Source organism: Callionymus lyra, chromosome 1 (assembly GCF_982586985.1).
Source record: "Callionymus lyra chromosome 1, fCalLyr1.hap1.1, whole genome shotgun sequence".
Taxonomy (NCBI): Eukaryota; Metazoa; Chordata; class Actinopteri; order Syngnathiformes; family Callionymidae; genus Callionymus; species Callionymus lyra.
Genome location: NC_141818.1, coordinates 10,709,964 through 10,733,775, shown reverse-complemented (window position 1 = coordinate 10,733,775; position 23,812 = coordinate 10,709,964). Strand labels below are relative to the sequence as shown.

General features: G+C 41.8%; 1 protein-coding gene across 12 annotated transcripts in view; it reads right to left on the bottom strand.

Annotated features, from left to right (window-relative positions):
* ank1a (ankyrin 1, erythrocytic a) overlaps positions 1–23,812 on the bottom strand; it is a 79,974-nt gene that overhangs the window by 13,132 nt on the left and 43,030 nt on the right. For 5 of the 12 annotated variants that reach the window (XM_087792682.1, XM_087792685.1, XM_087792684.1 and 2 more), the window contains 29 exons: positions 13,462–13,563; positions 11,187–11,285; positions 10,441–10,539; positions 10,113–10,211; positions 9,744–9,929; positions 9,425–9,523; positions 9,253–9,351; positions 9,079–9,177; positions 8,803–9,000; positions 8,629–8,727; positions 8,461–8,559; positions 8,288–8,386; positions 8,000–8,197; positions 7,827–7,925; positions 7,664–7,762; positions 7,402–7,599; positions 7,169–7,267; positions 6,802–6,900; positions 5,890–5,988; positions 5,721–5,813; positions 5,565–5,637; positions 5,429–5,449; positions 3,891–4,011; positions 3,660–3,738; positions 3,477–3,592; positions 3,171–3,395; positions 2,170–2,324; positions 1,639–1,850; positions 417–621 (listed from right to left, as the gene is read on the bottom strand). In XM_087792682.1, coding sequence (XP_087648808.1) covers positions 417–621; positions 1,639–1,850; positions 2,170–2,324; positions 3,171–3,395; positions 3,477–3,592; positions 3,660–3,738; positions 3,891–4,011; positions 5,429–5,449; positions 5,565–5,637; positions 5,721–5,813; positions 5,890–5,988; positions 6,802–6,900; positions 7,169–7,267; positions 7,402–7,599; positions 7,664–7,762; positions 7,827–7,925; positions 8,000–8,197; positions 8,288–8,386; positions 8,461–8,559; positions 8,629–8,727; positions 8,803–9,000; positions 9,079–9,177; positions 9,253–9,351; positions 9,425–9,523; positions 9,744–9,929; positions 10,113–10,211; positions 10,441–10,539; positions 11,187–11,285; positions 13,462–13,563 — 3,568 coding nt within the window. Of the gene's footprint in view, positions 1–416; positions 622–1,638; positions 1,851–2,169; positions 2,325–3,170; positions 3,396–3,476; positions 3,593–3,659; positions 3,739–3,890; positions 4,012–5,428; positions 5,450–5,564; positions 5,638–5,720; positions 5,814–5,889; positions 5,989–6,801; positions 6,901–7,168; positions 7,268–7,401; positions 7,600–7,663; positions 7,763–7,826; positions 7,926–7,999; positions 8,198–8,287; positions 8,387–8,460; positions 8,560–8,628; positions 8,728–8,802; positions 9,001–9,078; positions 9,178–9,252; positions 9,352–9,424; positions 9,524–9,743; positions 9,930–10,112; positions 10,212–10,440; positions 10,540–11,186; positions 11,286–13,461; positions 13,564–18,691; positions 19,335–20,609; positions 20,740–23,812 lie in introns of those variants that run through there. The other 7 variants (XM_087792694.1, XM_087792695.1, XM_087792687.1 and 4 more) reach the window with 7 other exon arrangements.

Genomic DNA, 23,812 nt, shown 5'->3' with positions numbered 1-23,812 from the left:
CCATTTCCTCACTATTTAAATCAGATTTGTTAAGACATTACTTATCTAATCAATCTGGATAATGCTCTCTTGGCATCTATGAACAAGCAGCATTTTCACTCCATTATCAACCGAATTTTCAGAAAATGGCAACCACTTCTCATTTCAACTTCTTGTACCCTTGATTTCTTCACCTGGTACTCATTCTGTCCTGCAGTCTTTTTTTAATCTCCAGCAGATCATTTCTTATTTAATGCCAATCTCTAGAATCACCTTATGTCCAGCACTAGGTAACATGTGTAGAGGCTTCTTTAATAAAATATTTGATAAGGGAAATGTAACGTCCCCAAAGTACGGAACGTGCTAAGAATTGCACCTTTTAATCGTCACATTTAGCTCATGACCATTTTTGTGATGTAAAGGTCACAATACAGTACCTATGACGGAGCAAAGTAGTCGCAAACTGGTGGTGTCCCCCTCCCCGGAGTCCCGGGGACTGTCTCGCCAGGACGGGGGCAGAGGGATACGAAGGCCAATGGGTCGGTGGAACTTGCGGCGCCTGGGCTCCACAGTCACCACCGGGCTAAAGTTGGCTTGGTTACCCAACAGCTTAGCGACCAGCTCGTCCGGAACCGGCTGAGCCTGAGGTCGGAGATCGGGAAAAGGAGAGGGAGGACCGGTATTGGATGTAAAAGGAAATAATAGGGGGAAGTGATTGGGAAGATAAAACAAGATGAAGAGAAAAACAGAGGAGAGTCAACGTCTTTATTCAACTATAGAAAAGCACAAATGGAATGCAGGACTCAAGAAAAGTGTATGTGTGTTTATTACAGACAGACATTGTTTTAAAGTACAAAAACAGTTTAGTCTAAAATAAAGCTCTTCAAGTAGATAATAGATTTGTGTGTGTTAAATAAGACATTTATAAAGTGTGTAAATATCTTGAATATAGATATTGCAATCCTACATTATAGTATAAAGATTTAACAAGTCAATATATATTTCATGGTTACAATGAACAAAAACAAGTGTTATTAGAAGATAACACAAAAGTAAGAACCAAAAACATTGAAAAAAAGAGTAATTAAAGAGAAGAATATGTGACAGTGCTTCACCTTAAAGTGACATGTTATGCTAATTAAACAATTATTTTTCTTCATATTTTAATTTATGTTGATATGATTATGTTGTGGTGCACTGTGTAAGTTGTTGTTTGAGACATTTATCAATTATACAATGAAAGTGACGATCAGGTCCATATACAGTATGTCCACATGTGATCTGAAACCTCTTCTGGACATTCATAAGCAGACAGAGGTTTGGTTGATGGCAGCACCAGCAGAATAAGAACAACAGTTTTTATTCTGTCACATGAAACATGCACTTATACTTTATTATAGCAGAGGTCCAGCAAAAATAATAAACAATCTTTTTGAATGATTTACAAATAAAAATGGATAACAACGTTGATCAACACAAAAGGAACAAAGCGCCAGGAGGATGAAGGTGCTCGGTGCATGCACAGCCAGGAGAGGTCCGATAAAAAGGTGTTAAAACATAAAATATAATAAAAATAGGATGATGAAAACATGCTTCAAAATTAAGGCATCAGCGATTTTGTTTTTCTCCTCCTTCTTTCCCTTTCTCATCCCATCTCACCTGCAGCCCCAGACGGACACGTTTGGTGACTGCTGTCTCAGGGAAGGAGGCCTGGACCATTGGAACCAGTTTACTGGTCAGTGCGCCACCCTCGGGACCAATCAGGTCACTCTCCTGCTGGACCCTTGATACAACAGCGAAATAAAGAGGGAAGTCCGTTGAGATGATGCGACGGATTCTCTTCTTCCCAAGCTCCTCTTGACTCTCCAATTCTGTAGAAATGGGATCATTGTTAAAATGTATTCCAAGTGTCACAAACGCAATCATGCATGAGGCCAGATTTAAATTCCAATTACTTTTTTGTTTTATTTTCGGATGTTAACAGGTCTATTGTTGACTTCTCTTTTAGCTATAAAACAGGGCGAGTTCTTGGACTTTATTCGTTCTAAAACGTTGACATTACCAAAAGGCAAACCTTTTTTGGGTGCACTTTAAATTGATGATAATTTCAATTTGTGGACTTTTGTTGTGTATGTAAGGCTGTTACAGGCCACAAAGAAAGAAGTGGTGAGCTGGCTGTAAAATATTTACCCTCATCCATCCCATTGAGGATGGTCTCTAGAACCTCGTCCCCGTAGCGGTTCCGATGCTCTTTCCACACCGAGCCATTCTCACTTCTCAGCACCACAAGTTCTCGATCACCTCGTCCCAGGGCGGCAAAGTGAGGGATCTCCACAATCACCGGTCTGACACGACAAACACAACAATCAGCCGTCAGTAAAACGTTATATATATATTTGACATCCATCTTACATTATGTTATTTTTTATGTTAATTTTTGACACATTTCAGAAAGGTGGAATATAGGTCTGGGTAAGGGGTGGCCTCTGGGAAACTTGTCATGCTTTGTTTTCATTAACACAAACATCTAAAAATGTTACATGGTTACTAGGGGTGTGTATTGGCAAGAATCTGGCGATACGTATCATAATACAGGCACAATAGGATATATTTGGCTGTATTGATATAGTTTATCAACAAGGATATATTTGTAGTATTGTTGAGTACTTGACTCGAGTTTTGCAAAATTTACAGACCACATGACTCTTTACAAAGTCGTAGTTGTTTTCATTTGTTTTAAAATATGTCCAAACATCAGCTTTAAAAGCTGCTGGAGTCGACTGTATCACCTCATCCTCAGTCATTGTTGGCGTCTCTAGGAATTTCAAAGTTTATTTAGGTGCGGATGACGTAATGACCGCTGCCATCTAGCGGCCGGAAGTTTAATTGCAAGCCCAAAATGAACACACCTTGAATGCTTGAATGTTAATTGTAAATAAAAAAAAAAGCATTATGAAAAAGTTGCAATATATCACCATATTGACACCCCTAATAGTGTAGTGTTGATTCACAGGTTTGCTTCTATTCTTTCCGCGCGTATGTTCTTGTGTAGGGAACCCCAGGTACTATAGTTTCTTCCCACAGTCTAAAACATACGTAGATGATTTGATGAGTCTACACTTTTAAAGTAATGTTTACATAAATGATGAGCGAGCTGGCTTGTTTCTGGTCTGCCTAGTAACAACTCTCACCCCAGGAACTGCATGCTAGCTGGACCAAGGGAGATGATTCTACTGGCTAAACCTTCCCCCTCCACCAGAGGAGGAGGACTGGTCAGTTTTTGGGGCTTAACCAGGCGACAGGTGATGCGGGTCGGTGCCGCACAGGTCCTTGGCGGTATAATGACTCTCAGTCCATTATGTCTGCTCCCTCGCATTGACCCCCCACGGGCGTCCACCATGAAGCTGACCAGAAACCTGTTGATGCACATTCAAGTGTTCGTGAAAACAATCCGAACCCAAAATCTGCCACAGGCTGTGTAGGAGGTTTTAGATTACCCGGTGTGAATGGGACTGGCTACTGGGCTGACGTTGTCTGAGGTCTCGGTCGCAGGGCTGCTGGGGATCAACGAGTCCTCATCGTATTCTTTGGGCAGTGGGAGTGGAGTGTGTTGCTGCGGGAGAACCACAGTTTATTGACCAGCACGTCAGATAGATAATAGCAATCCAGTTCAACTGTACCTGATCCATCTCGTGTTCTTTCAGGTTGACCGTCTCTGGAGAAACACGAGGAATCCTGGGAATTGCTGGTGAGTAATTTCTGTGGCAAAAAAAACAACCCTATCAGATTCGTGACGTTCCTTCAATTTGAGTGTTGATGGCTGGTGTTGGTGAGTGTCTACGGTGCCCCCCCCCAAAATCTATGCACCAATCATCTACCAGCTCTCTCCCCCACTTCCCAGCCCCCCTTACGCTGTGCCCAGCCCTCTCTCGTACTCCAGTGATTTCTTGGGGGAGAGGAAATCGTCATCATGGTCTTTCATGTCATCCATCTTCATGTACCTGGCCCCTTCGGTCCCCAGGAGCTCCTCTCCTTCAGAGAACAACATGCCAAAGAGAGCGAACACACCGTGGTCAGGTTGGTCAAACAGCGAAAAGGGGAAGAGAAGAGAAAGAAAAGAATGAAGTTAGAAGATTAGGCAATGTGGTGACCCCCAAATAATCGGGAGATAAAAGTGAGGCTTAGAAAATTAGACAGGTGAGATGGAACATTGAGCGACTCCACACAGCAACAGAGTTGGACAGAATAAAACGGGTTCATGTCAGCGTTCTGATTCAGTTGACAGAACAAACTATCTGATTAGTCAGAAAAAAAAGTTGAACATCGACTAAGATACCAGAAGAATTCCACAAACAGAGCTGCACATAACGTCTACACCCAATACTGTGAAACAGTTACACACAGTTTGAAACATAAGCAGAGCAATGAAGTCGAGAAGTGGCGAGTGGAGACGAGACTGGGTCACTAAGTGTGAACATGCAGTGCAAACACTCAATAACGTAAGTGTTTCTTTCATTCAGTATACATTTGCAGTAAAACATTAACTATGCTTTTTACTATGTCCTTTTGCCTGTGATTTGCCTCATGACTGCGAAACTGTGATCTGGCAGTGGGTTGGAAACAGCATTTGCATACATTTTTCATAGTTGCTGAAGTACTAAGAAAGATTTTTCAAAGCCACATACCAACACAACACCTTGTTACAAATGCACATGCGAACCCAGGCTATGATGCTGGAGTTTTCATGACAATGCAATTACGCTGTTCTATCACTGGGGGGCGCCAGAAATCTACTTGTTCAATCTGATGTCATTTCGCTTTAAAAGACTGATTTAAAGTTTATGATCCTAGAACATATTTTTATGTTTGTATATATTTTTAAAATGCGACAGACTATTCTGCATTTGTTAATGAAAACACTATAAGAGGTTCCACAGGAGCAGATTTTAATCCTTGTTTATATTAACAGTAACTGAAGCTTATTCAAAACATAGCATGTTTATTAAACATCATGTAAAGTAAAGCTAAGAACAGCAAGAATCAAGACAAATAGCTAATCTAAAGTAAGCTAAACAGGTTTTAAGTTGTAATTAAATAAGTTAATTTACGATAAGATCATTTGTTTTAAAAAGCTCAAACCATGCTGGAGCTCACTAACTTGGGAGGGAGATAAACTGGCAATAGTTACAGAGGGAACCATTTTGGAACAATGTCTTTGGGGGATCCGTGTGTGTATGAACAAGTTAGTTCATGAGTAAGTTAGTGTTAACTCTGTATGTTCTGGTGTAAAAACCCATGCTGATGAGAGCCATAGTGACAATAAGCAGCAGATTGTAGCCAAAAAACATTGTGAGGCAGCAGAAGATGGAGAAAGTGGCTTGAAATGTCACAACAAACTTTTAAAACAACCACCTATGAATGCCACGAAGAGACAAAGAGACATTCATACCTAAAGTGAGCTGTGCAATCCCTAAAAAAAGGCAAAAAGTTCAAGAATTGTATTTATCTTGTTCTACGATTTAAAGTAACGACTTCCCTGCAATTAAATGTTTTCCGCGTTGACGGACCGAGAAGTAAAGTAGTACCTTCGTCCTCCGACACGTCGAGAATCTCATCCACTGTTTCCGGGAAGCTCATCCGGTGTTTCTCCGTGGTGGTCTGCGGTGAGGAGAATCAAAACAGCATGATAAGAATAAGAATTTTGTCTTCAGATGTGACTAATCAGAGGCGGGTTCAGGCACCATGGAAACGGTCTCCTCGGTGACCAGCTTCAGGACGTCGATCACAGAGATGTAGCCGAGTCTCTTTGCAATGGCAAGTGCTGATGTACCGTTCTGAGGAAGATAGCAGAATTCACGTGTGAACATTGTCGTAGATCACTGAAGGAAATTAAGGGGTTGAAGTCCTCACCGTGGTGGTTTCGTTAGGCTGGGCTCCGTGCTTCAGCAACAGTGTAACAATATCTGTGTGTCCCTGCTGGGCCGCCTGGTGCAGAGGAGTGTAGCCCAGCTGGAGGAAACAACAGTCATTCTTTCATTCGACAACTCTACAAGCTGTTGATAAAGCTTTGGTGCAGTCGTAGGCAAACATTTGTCTTGTAATGACTTCTTAAATACATTGTAAAATGGCTTTTAACGATCGTCAAGTGTTCGCTCTAGTAGGGAAACACGGATATTGCAGTACCTAATAATGTAACCAATATCACCTATGTCAGTCTTCTCCACTGTGCCTGACTCTCCTCTTTACTTTTCCTATTACTTTAGACCAGAGTCTCCCACATATTCCGAGGAGGGTCACATTTGAAAAAGTGAAAAAAAGTTGGTGCCGTAAGTGAGCAGCGATATCATCAGAAGCTCAAAATACAAGACACTTTATTCTTTACCTAGTTTAAGACCGAGTTCAGAACTTCTTAACGATTAGGACAAAAGCATTAAGGATTTGGCATCAACATTCAAACTGGGACGGGCTCCAGCCCCCCTGCGATCCGCATAAGGGAATTATTATTATATTACTCATGGCATCTTGTCATTAAAAATTGTGTTACATTTCTTTTTAAATGTGTCACTCTCTGGTCAAATAATACAGGTTTAGAGCTCATGGTACCCATGAAACCTTCTCAAGGGCCACATCTGGTCCCCAGGTCAGGTTTTGGACACACCATTAATCGATAAAACCTAAACTCATTTTTATTACATCTAATCCTCCTAGATTTTGTCCTGACATTGGTTGTCGCATGGAAGCATGTGCTTTAAGCATATACTCTTGGTTTCATGCTTTAGCTCCTCCTTTGTTTCTGCTAAAATGTTATCAATTAAAACTCACTCTTGTTTTGCTGTTGACGTTGGCTTGTTGCTGTAAGAGGAATTTCACCATCTTGATGTTTCCATAGTGGCAGGCGACATGTAGAGGAGTGTAACCCATCTGAGGATTCAAGGAAAAAGAACAGCAGCTTGGTATTCATTTTACCATCTTCTTGACCTTCATTATGAAAAAAAATCATGTGTAGGGTGTCTGGGGAGAACAGGACGTGTCGAGATTTTTTTTTTTAACAACTTATTTGTGAAAAGCCAAACATTTCAGAGCTTTGTGAAATGTGATCGGTTCTGGATGATTACACATTTATTCATTGTTAACAGTTGATGTGGCTTCAAACATGACAGTAGTTATAGTTTTGTGCGTGAAGCCTTACACGTGTGGCAGCATACACTGAGGCTCCTTGTTTCACCAGTATATCCGCAATCCCAACATGACCTTCCTGGGCCACTAGGTGGAGCGGTGTCAGTCCACTCTGAGGGTCAGGAGAGCAAGAGAAAAGGGGGGTCACTTAAACAGACCAGCTGATGGAACTGACTTTAATGTAAAGAATATATTATGGTTAAAAGAACAGTTGAGAATTAAAGTTTGTCTGGATTGTCTTCTGACCTTGTTACCGAGGTTGACGTTGGCCTGTTTGGAAATGAGCAGCGAGACCATGTCGGGTCTGCCCTCCTGCGAGGCCAGGTGAAGCGGCGTCACTCCCTGGAGAGACTCTGCGTTGGCTGACGCCCCGTGTTGTAGAAGGCTGTTGGCGACCTCCACCTGGTTCTGCTTCGAGGCGATGTGAAGGGCAGTGTAGCCATTCTGTAGAACGCACACTTTGATCAGTGACATCCGTGAATCTCCTGAAATTAAAAGTGTATCGTACCCTCGCTGCACTGTGTGGCGAGCCGCCCTTGCTGACCAACAGATTGACCACGTCTAGGTTGTTGTGGTGCACGGCGACATGTAGCGGAGTCAGACCATTCTGAAGGAGAAGACACATGTCACACACTCACGATCTCCAGTGAGGAATCCCATTGTGTTCCTACCTTCCCTGCAGCATTTGGGTTAGCTCCTCGCTCCAGCAACAGCTCCGCAACGTCCACCTTCCCATACTTGGAGGCTACGTGTAGTGGAGTAAAACCTTTCTGCAGGAGCCCGGAGAGAAGAGAAGATGTGACCTTCTGAGGCCACTCCAGGCAAAACAACTTGAATCTGCTACCTTGGTCATCTTAGTCTGCTGGGCCTCCATGTCCAGCAGGATCCGGACTGTGTGAACGTGACCCTCACGGGCTGCGATGTGGAGAGGCGTGTGTCCGGCGGTGGTGGTGGAGTTTGGTTTGGCCTTGTGCTCTAGGAGAAGCTTCACCAGCTCTTTGTGACCCATTCGTGAAGCACAATGTAAAGGTGTCTGGTCATCCTGGGAAGGGTGAGGAGGACATACAAAGTATTTTTATAGTAGGCCTTCAAGCTTGAAAATAGGAACTCAAAGAGAGAACGAAATCTTCACCTTAGCTTTTGCGTCGACTGGAGCAGCATTCTGCAGTAAAAACTCTGCCACCTCGAAGTGTCCCGCCCTCGACGCCATGTGAAGCGGAGTCTCCACTTTCTATTACCACACAGAAAAATAGCTTTACAGCGGTAGCAAAAATAATGACTTGTCTTCTGACTTCATGAACTCACCACATTCGAAGCACTGGGTGATGCTCCTTTCTGCAGCAGGATCTTTACAATGTTCAGGTGACCCATGAAGGACGCCACATGCAGGGGGGTCAGGCCAGACTGAAAGAGGTGTGTGTGAGAAAAGGGATTGTATTTTGAGGATCATGGGATTGTATCTAGCTTTGTTACCTCAGTCACAGCCTCTAATGACGCTGAATGTTTGAGCAGCAGATCCATCACACGTAGGTGGTTCTTTTTACAAGCGATGTGTAGAGGTGTGAAGCCGTTCTGCGAGTTTCGTACAACTTTGGTTAGAAAAAGGAAAAACCAAATACTATGTATTGGTTGATGGGTGCCACTGACCAGCGCTCGAGAATTGGGTTTCGCTCCTTTGTCCAGAAGGACTTTGGCCATGCGGTGGTGACCACAGTGAGCAGCGACGTGCAACGGTGTGAGGTGGTCCATTGTAATGTCATCAATCTCCGCATTGTACTGCAGTAGCTGCTTGACACAGTCCATGTGGTCGCCCTGTGCTGACATGTGGATCGGCGATAAACCATTCTGTAGACAACATAGAGCGCAGATGTTAAAAAAGAACCCTCAGCCTGGCCGTGATATGCTTAACCTTTGGTGTAGTACCTTGGTTTTCGCCTGAATCGGAGCTCCATGATCAAGAAGGATCTCAATGATCCTCACGTGACCGTTTCTTGCTGCACAATGTAGAGGTGTGAGTTCATCCTGAAAGAAGATTCAACGTAGTGATTTAGGAGAAAAAGATTAACTTGGGCAGTTACTTAAGAAGATTTAGTAGACCTTGGTCTTGGCATCTATTTGTGCACCCCGGTCCAAAAGCAGCCGAACCATTATCACGTTCCCTCTCCTGGCTGCGATGTGCAAAGGAGTAATACCGTTCTGTGGAAAGACCAAATATTTGGTATACAACTTATTTAAATGCAGGGAGCAAGTATGATCCTTAATGTCTCACTTTTGGGGTAAAGTTGACGTTGGCTCCTCTGTTGAGTAGCAGCTGAGCGACATTCAAATTTTCATAATGTGCAGCGATGTGCAGAGGCGTGAATCCAGTCTGCCGAAACAATGCTATGTTTATTTAAAGCCTTTTAGGAATAGTCACTCCATGAAACCAGTGCCATTTTAAGGCATTCATCTTCTAATTAAAATTATATATTTATATTCGCAATGACTCTGCAACATGGGTTGTATAGATATTTGATTCTCTTTTAGAGATTCACACAAACTCATGAAAAGGTATCGATATGGCTTCTGATAAGGCTTCGCTATCACACCTTGCTAAGCACATCCGCGTTGGGATCGTTCTGCAGGAGCACGGCAGCCGTCCGGGTGTCATCATTGCGAGCCGCGATGTGCAATGCCGGGAGACGGACTTTTCCTTTTGTGCCGTAGTTGATAAGCAAGGCAACAACGTTTTCGTGACCCTGCTGAAGAGCCACGGCCAGAGGAGTGAACCCATCCTGTGGCGGAGAGAAGACTGTCAGAAGAAGAGAGGGACCCACAGGGAGAAGAGTTCAAAGACGGAAGAAAAAAAAAAAGCTCATGACAACGGAACACAATGGATAGACACAAGTCCGGATCAGCAGGAAGAGAAGGAGGAATTCAAGGATTAATGATTTAAAGAGCCTCTTTTCCTTTGGTACCTCAGTTGGAATGCTCTGATTGGCTCCGTTCTCCAGAAGAAACTTCACAACCTCTAGATGGTTTTCTTGTGCAGCCATGTAGAGTGGACTGAAACCTTTCTGTCTCAGGAAGACGCACACACCAAAGCGCACATACACAAAGACCACGGCGGCAGCAGCAGCAGAAGCAAATAGGAGAGAGAGAGAAAGAAATCGACAGATGAGGATGTACAGATAAAAAGAACATGAATATTTCAACAAGGACACAGACGTCACCGCCAACATCGTTACAATGATTCGTCGGCAGATTTTCGCCTCCGTGTTTTACCCGTCACCACGAGAGCCTCACCTGAGACTGAGCGTTGACGTTGGCCCCGTAGTTAACCAGCTCAGCGACCACTTGTTCCTGACCTGCCAGGGCTGCAATGTGCAAGGCAGTGTTCCCTTTCTGTGACACACAAGATAAGCCATTCATGATTCCGAATTTGACGATCCTACTTCAAACTCAGATTGTATTATCTGTTTAACTGGTGAAAGGTTTCAGTTTAAGCATAAACTAGGACCAACAAAATGATTGAAATAATAGGATTGTGATCTGAAAGGTTTAGGTGTATTTATCTACAGTATTATCTGTGTAAAAGGAGCTTGGCCATTTTGTAGAGACGTCCACTGCTCCTGTGGCAATAGGAGAGGAACCAGGTGATTGATTTTCAGCTAGTCTGGATGTTTTCTGGATTCCTCCTTGGCATGGCGGTCTAGTACTATCTGATTTAGAGATAGAATATCCAAGACGGGCTTGAGAGATATGTCTCGGTTGTCCTAAGAAAACTTCAGTCATTCTACAGGAAAACTAAGGAAGGTTTTTAGGAAGGATGAAAATGTAAAGAGAGTGAAAGGCTTTTGTTGGATTTCTCTACATAGAAGCTTTAAAAAGTCATCTAATTACTTTGGCCAAAATGGAAATGAATGCAAGCGCCGTCTCAGACCCACTAACGTGAAGGAGTTTGGATGTTCAGGTGTCAAGCCTGCTTCATAGTGAGGAATTAAAATATTAACTTGAGAGTTCTTCTTCTTCAAGTCAAACTTATATGTTACCTTTGTGGTGGTCTCCAGTACGATTCCATTGTGGAGCAGTTCCAGCACCATTTTGACGTGGCCTTCTTTAGAGGCCAGGTGAAGCCCGTTGAGCCCATTCTGAGTGAGAGAGCAGAGAAGACCTCAAACGGAAGGCCCCTCATTTTAACAAAAACACCCCTTGTTTTTTTTGGTAAAGCCATGCATCCACAAATACACATCGGTTATGTGCCATGCAAAGACTTGAAGCAGTCATCCGAGCACAGATACTTACACCAACATGCCAAACCAGAGCGTTCATCAGCCAAAAAGTATATTTTTAAAATGATCAGAACATTTTCATCGGATGGTGTGAGGAGGACGGAGGGAGATGGCAGCCTCGTGTCTAGGAAGAATACAAGCCGTGTGGGATAGGTCTGACCTCACACAGCCTTCCTTCAGCCGCACAGGACATGTGAGGTTGGACCTTTCCCACACCACTGATATTATTCCTCTGAGTGGAGAGACCACAGCACACCATCACTCTACTGCAAACAGAGGAACAACAGGGCGGGGGGGCTGATGAGGCAAAAGAAAAGGAACAAGCATGAAGTGAGAGGGAAGTGTCGCGGGTCAATGTGGACGAGCACAAAACTTAGAACAACCGGCGCGGTTCGAGGGGTTACAGACTCACCGTTGTGTTAGTAACATTGACATTATAACGTCATTTTGAACCTCACAATGACATTTGGATAGAATTTTGGCAACAATGCTGGTAAACCTAGAGTAGAATCATAGCTACTTAAAAAGTAAGTATCACTCTTGTATTTGTCTTTACAAATCCACAGTGTGAAAATATTTCTATTCAACGTGAGAATATTGAAATATTTTTTTAGCCAACGCTAAAATACAACTTGAGATTTAGTAGCTCAATATTTATATTGGTTTTTATAGACTTTGTTCTCTTTAAGAAATGTTCGGCACCTTAAACTAGCCATTATAATGTCTCTAAAAAGTCAGCATTAACTGTTGAATAGTACGTTTTAGTTCCACACGTGTCCCTCGGCTCCTCGTCCATCACCATGGCGGCGTTTACACGGTCAAAAAGCTACTGTACGCATCATAAAGAAGCGGTTGTTGCCCCCGTGAAAGCCATAAATAGGCGTCATAGAAACGCTGACACACGATTTACCAGCAGTAATTGCCAGAAATTCTGAGGACAGTCTACGCGGACTTGAACAAGAAACCATGACTAAGTTAGATTAATGAGCTGTTGTAATCTCTCCGGCACACAGATTCAGTTTTTGGCTGAGCTCAGTGGCTGGAGGCGACTAATTCCGCCTCTCACTGGAAATGGTGGAACAATCATGGGAGGGATGATGGGGGGGAGTCGTGGCAGAGGAGAGTCTCTGGGTGGATTTAACAGATTCTCTCCAGAACCTGAGATCCCCTACAGCCGCCACCAGCCACCGATCAGCCTCAGCATGCATGTTCAGTTGTCAACATAGGTATAAAAAAAGATGTTTACATTAAATGATGCTTGTGTGAAATTTAGAAATGCGTATTTGATGTCAAGTGTGGCCATATTTGATATAATATACAAGTGGCAACACACAAGACTTACAAATCTCGTTTCCCTACCCTACTTTATATTAATATATTTTTGAAACACATATATTCAATTTATAATTTCGATTGAGTTACCTATTTCAATTATGTGTTATTATTTAATATTACTTAACCTTCTTCTTCCTTTATTTTAACTCCCGGCTATATTTAAATGTTTGATCAGGTTTTTAATGTTTTTCTTAACCGTTGAACCTTAAATTAATATATATTGGGTTTTAATTCTGGTGTCACCTTATATTCATTTTTTTTCACTGATATTTACTACTTACATAAAAAATTAAAATGTATCATTTACTTTAAAAACATCAACTTTTCCCAATTAGTGTCCTTTGTAAGCGTATTTCTTTTTTTTTAACATGTTTAATGAATAATGTTGTTAATATACATTTATTAATAAGTTGATCAACTTGTTTTTGAGTATCTTATCTTTTTTCCTTCAGTATTCTGACGTATTCTATAAAATAAGAAAGTGCATCATTTTCATGACCTGTTTTTAAAAAGATATAGTTTGATATCGACCTTTCTTTTTTCTATTGATCTTTTGGCTGCTCTTATAGAAACGGTTTCCCTCACTGACCTTCAGGCTTCAGTGTCTCCAGGTCTTAATGAGTGTTTTTAAGAATTATTATTTCTATTCTATCATTCTGTCCCATGCTGAACTCTCTGGGGGAGAGAGATTTCCTCTCACCTGGTTGGCTGTGTTGATGTCGATGCCGTTCTTGATGTGATCCAGAGCCTTGTCCAGGTTGCCAGACCGGGCTGCCCGGAGAAAACTGTTGCCAGCATCTGCCTGCAAAGAGACACAAGGAAAAAAAATGGAAACAGAGGAAAGGGGGAGGAAGAGGAGGACAGGTGGGGGAGAGAAATGTAAAGTGGACAGTAGAAAAGGGAAAGGAAGAGGGAGATGATTTATTACTTTTTGTTGAAGTCTTTGAACATTTCTTCCCGCTAATTAAACTCCTCTCTTGAGGGTTTGGACAGTGCAGTCGGCCAGATCTATATTTAGGTTTTTCTTTTTGGCCCCAGAAAAACAGGAGTTAAGGGTCAATAGTGAACGCTCTTTTGCCACATGATGAGCAGCCGAATCGTAGACAGTTAAGAGTAGGCAGGGGTGAGTAAATTCTGGGCTCCTGTAGAGGTTTTGTCTACATTTTGTTCGTGTCCGCAGGCGTCATGTCCTGCCCAGACAGACAGAGGTGTTTGTGGAACAGGATCACTCATGCAGCAGAGAGCCACTGAAGGGAAACCACAGGGAGACTCCACTGCGGCAAACCCTCCACCTTTACAAGCCATTTACATAATCCTCTCCTTCTTTTTTTTCTCCGCTTGTGATCGACGGCATCAGTGGAACTGCCAGCTCCGTGATTGTTCGACACACATTCAGACTTGAGAATCACACACAAGTATCACTGGCTCCTGGTTTCACAGCAGCCCGTCTGACGCGCTGGTTAAAGAGAGAGTTCACATGCTTGATGTGAACACATGGCACAGTTGGATACTTATGGCTGTGTATACAGTATTGAATTGATAGTGTTTGCAGAACAGAACATTTTCATCTGATGTATCAGGTGGACCTTCAACAAGAGGCTGTAACTTTGAGGTGTTTTGCTGCATCTTCAATAGCATCTGTAAAATACTTTTTTTTGGTGGATGAGATTGATCATCAATCTGTGATGTTGTTGATCCGTGATGTTGATTGATTCAACTCTTCATGCAAAGAGTGACCGATTATTGTACAACAACAAGTTTAAAAAAAAAACATATTCATTCATTCAATAAGTTAATTTCATATAAATGCACAGTTTCGCCTGTAGTTTCACCCTAGTTTCCATTCCATTGTTTAAAAAAAGAGCATTTTCTAACAGAATATTCACTGAAAATATATAAAAAATATTGCTGCAACATCCAGTTAAGGTTACTCACAGACAACTCTTCATTCTCCTCCATGTTTCCGTGTTTCATTCTCAAAATGTTCCTTCTTAAGTTCAGCTTGACTTCAGAGATACAAACCTCCTTCCTCAAGACCCCTATGTAGTGTGTCAAGCTCTAAACACACACACACACACACCTGTCACCAGAGTTACGGCTCCCAAAAAACAGAAGGTTTGGTCACATCAGAGGAGTCAGCATTTGTCCGAGAGATTCTGTCCAACACAAGTCTGACGTAAAAACAGAAATAGTTTTGAATTTTTGTACAAATATAATGAGAAGATAAACTATTGTTTATATAAGTATAGTCAAAAATACTTTAAAATGATAGTAACTAATTAAAAGAAACCTTCCATACTTCATGACTTGAAAATATCAACAAACCATCATTGGATTATCTGTGTATCCTAAAATAGGCAGCTGATGTTCCAGGCAAAGGTTGAGTCTTCACATTGTGGTCCTGGTATGCAGACATTGATGTTTGCCGACTGCCATGGTGACCCCGCAAACATCCCATCATCAGGGAAGGAGCAAATACAGCTGATGCAGTTTCACATATAGCACCAGTGGTTTGGGGGCGACATGGGAACACTTTTTTCCTTTCAGACTTGGGGGGCCCTGTTGGGGGGTCCCACAAAGATGTGTGTCTCCTCACATCTAAACTACCTCCTTACTCGCCTGTGCGTGCAAGATAACCATGAACCAGCCACACCCCAACACTACTCAGAACCTGGACACACGTGATAAAAATATCTTCTGCCATGTTTCTATGCAAGATTGAGATGAACGTGGTGTCCTCTGATTATTCCCACTGAGGGTTGACTAGCTTCAGACTCGGCCAGACCATTAATCATCACGTTTGGGTTGAAAAACATAAACACAAACCGCTTAACAGCGACTACTTTACAAACACAGACACCGTTTACTGGACGAGAGTCCCAGGCATGGGTGGACACTTTTCTAACGTTGCATCACGGCCCAGAATAACTGAAATAATTTCTCTATCTTATCGCAGCTCTCAGCCCACCCTACCCCTCATGTGTTACTCCCACCCCCTCGCTCTCCCCCTTCTGTACGCTGCAGCACAGACAGAATGACATCACCCCTCCGCTGGTTGACTGCAGTGTTGGAGAGCTGGACGTGTACCTGCAGGGGGGGGTCGTATTGTCTAGTGATCAATAGTGTGTTTATGTGGATGATCAATACTAGGAGGGAAACCCTCCAATATGTTTATGATTGCTATAGTTTTATTTAGATTTTTCTTTAAGGATTTAACTTGAAACTAGATGTCAATGTGTTAGGTGAAATGAAAATGATAAATATTAATTTATGGCAATTATGGGCTCGAGGGTTTGTCTCAAAGGAAGATAGACAAAGACAAAGAGTCTTTATATGATGGGAAAATGTTGGAAAAATACTCTAATTGTACCGTGATATTATAAATGTAAGCTAAAAACCATTTTATTATATATAAACCCATGTAAATATGATTCAAAGACACCTTCATGTCAAATAATAATAATTTTGAGAGACAATAAGGTGGACATAGTCGCCAAAAAGTCAAGATTAAAATGCGTGTAAATATAAAAATTATGAAAATTAAAAAAAATGTAATTAATTCCTTAAAGAACTTAGTTATTTTACTATTAAATAATGTACACTAACATAATTATGAAAAGATGGGCTCTTGGTTAGCTTTCGTCCACATAAATACAGGCAAAGGACCACATGTGGCCCACAGACTGCACTTTGACCAGGTCGGATCTAGAAAATACAAAAATAAATAAAAATATATATATTTTTAAGAGGGCTGTGATGTCATCTTATATGTATTTCAAGGTATGTTAAGGGAAGAAGCCACACGTACTTGAGTAAAATAATTCTTTGATAGTTCCTTAAACACAGCTACAAGATCACTCTGGCTACTTTAAAACTCATCTTAAAGGTCATCAAGGACGCCTGCATGAAGTGATTTTTAAAATCAGACAGTCTTGTCTTTAGTAGACACACACTGGTCTGGAACGATCTTTCCTGAACACATGAATGTGCAGTCGCAGCACCAGGTGTGGAGAATCCTGCATCTATTTGCGGAGGGAACACAAGCAGCACATGCATGTGGAGACCTACTTCTCCTGCCATCAATCGTCTCCACCGATCGTTCTTCACACCAATAAAAAAGGGTCTCATAGAAAGTTTATTTTCCAGAAGCTGATATGGAAATTCCTGCAGCACTTGAACAGCTATCTCACTGGTGATTTCTGCTGACTTCCCATTTGTTGCAGAAATTGATTTTCCCTCTGTCCTTTTCTGCACTCCGGCCTTCATCCGAGCATTTATCTGCCCGGAAAGGTTAGGAAGACAGCGACTGTTTCCTGCTACAAGAGAGGTCAGCAAATGGGGGGGCGGGGACCCTCGGGACCACTCATTGGACACATCTCCAGGAAGAGAGCGAGGCATAGGTACCGACCTAATACATTCCCGGGCTACACATTCTGTATGTAAATCCCTCCGTCCATCTGCTTTTATTCTTTAATTGTGGCAACGCGTCATGTCTCATTTTTATTATTTACCCGCTCACACGCTGAGCCTCCATCTCTGTGTACCCCACTGTTTGTGTCGATTGTCCCTTTTATATCTGCGCCTGCTGCAGCCACAACGCCGGTAGATGAGATTGTCATGGTTATTGTGACCTTTTGTGGAGATGACAAAGAGGGTGAAAGCCATCGGGTAGAGGGATGATGAAGAGTTGTATGAGGTTATAGGGAACATGCTGGCACAGTAATTATACAGAAGAGAACGCTCCAGAGGAAGAAGGATAATATACAAGTGGCCAGGGGTCATCCATCAAGAAAATAAAGGACCCAAGTATACTTCCATATTTACTTCAATATTTCAACCGTTCAAATCCGGTCGAGGTATTCCGTCCGTGATAGGAGTGTATCACAGGGTCGTCTAGAAGAAGACAATGACAGACATGATGTTCTTGAGGATCATCCTAGATACACATTCTGTGGACTATAGCTCTATTTCTTTAACTACAAGCTTTCAACTTATACTTTGTTTCCAATTTTGTCCTAGTTTCAAGCGACTTGAATCCAGTGTGATAACCTGAGCTCATAGATGGTGCTACACCAGATACATACAGAGACACTCAAGAACAAAAGGCAACGGGTACAGAAACATAAATTTGTAAAACAAAATGGCGAATATATTTAAAAATTAACAACTACTTTCATGTTTACCTGTAGTTTCTACTCTGACTCTTATATTCTGGCTAGTGATTCCCTTCAGATTATGGGCTAAAGAGACAATTAATGCTGTTAAATGTTGTTTTCTATTCAACCAGTAGATATCAAATGTAGATGGTATCAATTGGAAGACATGAAAAAACTAGATCTTTGTCTCATAAAAGCTATTTGTCTCTAAAACATTTGATGTTTGCTACCTAGGATAGTAACAGCTTAGCTTTGAGCCAATGTAAGAACACAACAATCTGTTAACTTGATTTAAAGTCATTATGGCTGCTTTCGAAGTTGCTTGAAATTTTTAAAAAGAAAGGAGGTCACAGAATAAAATGTAAGTAAGTAAGTCATTTATAGCACTTTTCCAGACCAGGGTCACAAAGCGCTTAAACAATACTCAATAAAATATATTCTTAAAAGATCAAGATAACACTGAGAACAACACAGGAGTTCCAGAAAATCAAGGAAAAGCCTGCATGAATAAGAATGTCTTAAGATGTTTCTTGAAGGAGTCAGTAGACTCCATCAAACACAGAGAGAAAGGAAGATCGTTCCAAAGCTTTTGTCTCTTTTTAACCAAATTTACTGTTGCGGGGGGGAAAGAACAAGAGGTTATTATTATTTTAAATTCAAGTTAAAACCACAAACCTATGAAGACACAGGATCTACCTTCATTCTGTTCTTTTATCAGACAGACGTGAACAATACGAAATGTTGGTCACTTCCAATAATTCATGTGTTACCTACCACTGTATGAAGCAAAGTGCATCGTTCATCTTTAAGTCCAGAAAGTCCAAATGTCTGTGATCATCTCTATGTCGTTCCGTCTGTAACCCTTTCCGAACCCGTCTCGATCTGTCGGCCTCGTCATCAAACTCCCAAATCCACCCCTACTGGCGCTCGCTTTGTCTGCGCTCTTCTTCCACGGATTCACGTCTAAGTATGTTCATCTTTGTTACTCTTAGCGGAAGTTACCGTTTCTGCTTCCTTTTCTCCGCCTCTTTTTTTCTGGGAGCAGTGCATCATATCAGGACGAACATGATTTGCTTCCATCCTGATCTAACCCTGGAATTTTTTCAAGATACAAAGAAGTTGTTTCTTTGTGTTTTCAAGCTAAGACGACTCCGTACCTATATTCTTTTCACTCTATTATGACACGCCTTTGTTCCAAGCATTCTACTATTTTGTTTTCAAATCCCTTTAGTTTAGAGAACAAACATAAACCATTAATAAACATAAATCCATACGTCTATTTACTGCATATTAACCAGTTAGTAACTTCATATAGTGCTTACTAGCATCTTATTTAGCACGACTTTATTCTACTGCAGCAAGCTAGCACGAGTTAATCCTAAACAACACCTTTATAACTGATTCTTGATATTAAACAGTTAATAAGGATTTTTTTTGGTTAATTAAAAATTAAATGTATAAAAGATAATTACGAAAACTTTCATCATGTTTAAATATTGCTGCACAACGGTTAAAAGTTACTTGACGTTGATGTAGGAGTTTACATTGAAAAAAAAAGACTACATCTAGCAAGCAGCTCTTTTGAAATATGTCTTCAAAGTTTAAATTGATTTGGATCTTCAAAGTTTTGTCTATATATTTGCTCAAGAACAACCTGAACTGGGTCGAATGCTGAAGAATCTTCGACGACAGCGTCGATTTAACTAAGCTTTGAGTTTTGCAGTAGAAAATGCAGCGAATACATACAACAAAGGCGGCAGAAGCTACTTAATAAAACATTAAAGATGTTCTTGTACTTTAAACAGGTTGTTGAAAAAAAAAAAGAAGGTTCATCTTTAGAAGTGTATTTCTCTCCCTTACATCATCTGCTTCTGAACCCATTTGACCCAAACTCTGTTTTAAGAAGAGATGAACCAACTCCAAGTGTCAAGTGAAGAATCTCATTAATCGAAGCATTATAAGGTTTGTTGACCTCTCCGTCTACTGACGACAAGCTAATCCTGGTTGACATTGTAACTTCAAACAGAGCAACAACTCTAGTCGAAAACAAGATTAAGAGTGGAACAGCAACAACTCACACCCGAGTCCTCACACACTAATCTTGGACACACACTCATTAAAAGTCTCAGAGATACTCGCGGGCGATCAAACCGCCTCCCATGTTGCAGCGAGAGGCGCAGTTTAATGAGACAGATAAACAGAGGGCGACGCGATGGGATCGACTCACGAATGACAGATGAACAGTGTTTGCAATGAGATCAACTTAAAGTACTGTTTTTATGTGATAGTTTAGCTTAGAGTATAGATGGTAAAGTGATAACATTAACTAAACTTGCTATGAGTTTAGCAACAGTACACAGTAAGTAAGTATTTTTTTATTTATATAGTGCTTTTCCAGACCAGGGTCACAAAGCGCTTAAACAATCAAAACAATATTCAATAAAGTATATACTTTAAAGATCAAGTTAAAACTGATAACACAACAGGAGTTCCAGAAAATCAATGACAGTGTGATGCTAACGTTGAGAAATGATAACAAAAACTGCCAAAAACTAAACCGTCTTCAACTGTGTTGTAGTTTATGTTGAAAGTTGAGCAGAGACAGAAGAGCACCGAGAGAAGAGACAAGAAGAGGATGAGCCAAGATCGACAGACGAGACACAACGAACGTAAAAGTTTTATGGGTACTCACTCCAAACGCGATGGTCTTGACTGGCATGCCTGTTGGCCCTCCACGCTCGCTCTTGTGCTTCCAGGGTGTTTCAAATCAAAGTTGTAGTGCGGGGCGCGCAGACCCCCGTCAAACGTAAACACATCCTCCCTCCGACACACACTTGAGCTAGCGGGACACATCGTGGTGTGGGTGGAGAGATTGGGGAGCGGGGGGCGTGAGGGGAGGGTGGGGGGCGCTGGAGGAGGAGGTTTATCTCTGTTGGAATGCTGCCTGTATCTAAAAGACACACATTTGGTTTCTAAGCTCAGTGGGCTCACCTTGCTCTCAGGTTAAAACCCCTAACATCCGGCGAGTACGTTTTTGACACTTTTCACTTCATCTCTCCATCACCGATCACCCTTTTCAAAAGTTCTACTTTGCACCCCGACTCTACGATCCCTTCTCTTCGCTGCCCCCCAACTCCAGGACGTTACGCCCATCTCTGTGTCGTCTGTATGTTTCTGACAGCCAGACAATCGTCCTCTAAACGGACCAGGCAGTACCAGAACCGCTTGGAGTTACTGTGGAGAATGGGTGTGTTTTTGGGATTGGGGTCTGTTTTAGTGTGTAAGGTGACTTACAGTGACAAAGCGCCTGGCATGACAAGGGAGGGGTGTTTGGGGGGTGTGTTGGGGGTGCTGGGGGGGGGGCACTGCCACCGCCCCGTGACAATGGGCCAGACACATGAGGTGGGGGGAGCATGAAGGGGGCCTTCCCTATAAAGGCCCTGCCTCTTTTAATAAAGCGTCCGTCATTCCTCGCTTGAAAAGGCCTTCTTTTCTCCACCTCTCCCCTCCTCTCTCCCTCTCCTGGCTAAATGCTGGGAAAAGCACATCACTGCCAAAACCATGCAGGGAGATAAATGCTCGAGGGGGGGGGGGGAGAACAGAGGGGGTGGTGGGGCGCGCAATGTAGTAAGACCACGCACTACTCAATAGGACTAGACCGTGACCTGAGCGAAAAACATGGGGTACCTCTTCATTCTTGGCCATTTAGTTTAGGAGCGCCGCGGTGTATCATGTCGGAGTGAGAAACCAAATAACGGGGCCATGAAGATATCTAAACGGTTTTAACAGAAAGTTTCAAAAGGCATGTGTCTCCCAAAATCTTAACTTCTGGGGCCCTTTTACAAATTGTACACTTTTTTTCTGCCACCGCTGTATTCCAGTCAATTGTTCCTGGATGGGAAACGCAAAAGCTGTCCTGGAGAAAACAAACTCAAAGTGGATTTGTTCCAAATCCCAGGGGAGGTTTTAGGTTGTTATAGGAAAGGACACACTTCTGTATTGAGACAGGATGGAGTTAGATTCGGGACAGACGTGCCCTCTGCTCCCTCTGTCAAGCCCCTCTTGTTGGTGAGATAAAAGCCTTCGGATGTCCAGGGGGGGGTGCTTGTGTTTGGTTTATTGCTCATGTCCAGAAAAACAGACTGGAGTTGAAAAGCCAGGGGACAAATTGAAAACAATGCTTGTAGTCTGTCAATCGTCTTTGCCCAACCTGTCGCTCACACTTTTTTTAAAAGCTCCTCACAGAAGCTCCAGATAACGTCGTCCACTGACCTTGATAGATAACCTGAAGCTGTATTTCAAGTTAAGGCAAGCGTGTGTTGCTAGTTTGGTTTGACTCTAACAATAGAACCTGTTATCCACTCCGGACTAAAAAAACAACTCAGGTTTAATCTGGTTAGAATTGAAACTTCATTTTAATTGAGATCAGCCTGACACACACTAGTAAACACCAAGTATGGAAATGTTGTAATCACTGTGATAAGAGCTGAGCTGAAGAACTGAAGACTTGTTCAACATCAATACCTTGATTTATGAACAATGATCCAAGTACAACACAAATAAATTATATAGTAGTATAATTATGTTACTACTACACTATGTTATAGTCAAGTTTATGTTAATATGGTAGTTTGTCGTACAATGATGCACCAAAAGACAATTTCAGCTTACTAAATCGAATCAAAATCAAATTGGCGGTTACATTGTATCGTCAACTGAGCCTACGAAATCATACTGTTTATTTACTTCCAGAATATATCCTTACTTCAGATTATTGGGTCTAAATGGTTTTTCGGTGGGCATTGGTAATAAAGGCTAAGGTTTGGATGATCTCAAGACTTCCATCGATACAACTCACTAAATATTCAGTTGACAAAGTTTAGGACTAGATAAAAAACTAAACCAAAGTTAGACTGAAGAGTATATTACCTGGATTGTCTGGCTATAATTTATATAACAATCAAACCTTGGGACTGAATGTACCAACTTAAACTACATGAAGAAAATAATCTGTTTTATTCTGGATTATTATTTTTTTTTATTGTTATTGTTTGACACTTCTTAGCGGTAAAAGTAGGGACTGTTATATTTACTCAAACTCATGCTAGTCCTTTAATCTAATCCATGGCAGGATTATTCCAGTTGTTGATTTATCCGCTTGATCTGGTCTGTGATATTTTACGACTACATTCAAGTCTGACGGATGAATCTCTTTATCTATGTTTATTAGATTTTTGGCTAGATTTGATGGTGTTTTTATTTGGTTCAGATTAAATCGGTACCTTAAAGCATCACATGAGATGTTAAGGATTGAATCACTTTGTAGATCATGGAAAGTTGTCTTGTAACTGTAGCTAGTTAGAGTTTAGAAATCTCGGAAGATAAATAGAATGGGTAGGACCTAGAACAACGGCAATGAGGAAACAGGAAGTACAACTTTGAGATGTTGGTCAACACTGCTATGCTAACAAAAACACAGGAGACACTGCAGAAATGATACAGACTTGATTTAGTATTTAAAGTAAATTCACTGTCAAAGTCAGCTCCACTGGACAAACCTTTGAAGTCGTCTTGAAGGTCATTAAACTTCAATGTCGTCCAGTGATACAATAGAAGCCAAGCATGTCAAGCATGTCAAGCGTTGGTAAAGCGGTCCTTTACGAAGGTGAAGAAAAGGACTTAGCGTGTGTTTAAAGGACAATCATTAAGCGTCTATAGGATCAAGGCATATTAAACATTTGTTATATGTGTTTTAATGGACACTGGTGACGCGCTCCGATGGCTCTCTAGTGGCAGAATGATGCAGTGTTCGCTGCAGCAGCTTCGCAGAGATATATGGCCGGGTTAGCCGATTACTTTCACCCCGAACACGACTGCCGAGCACACACGCGCTCA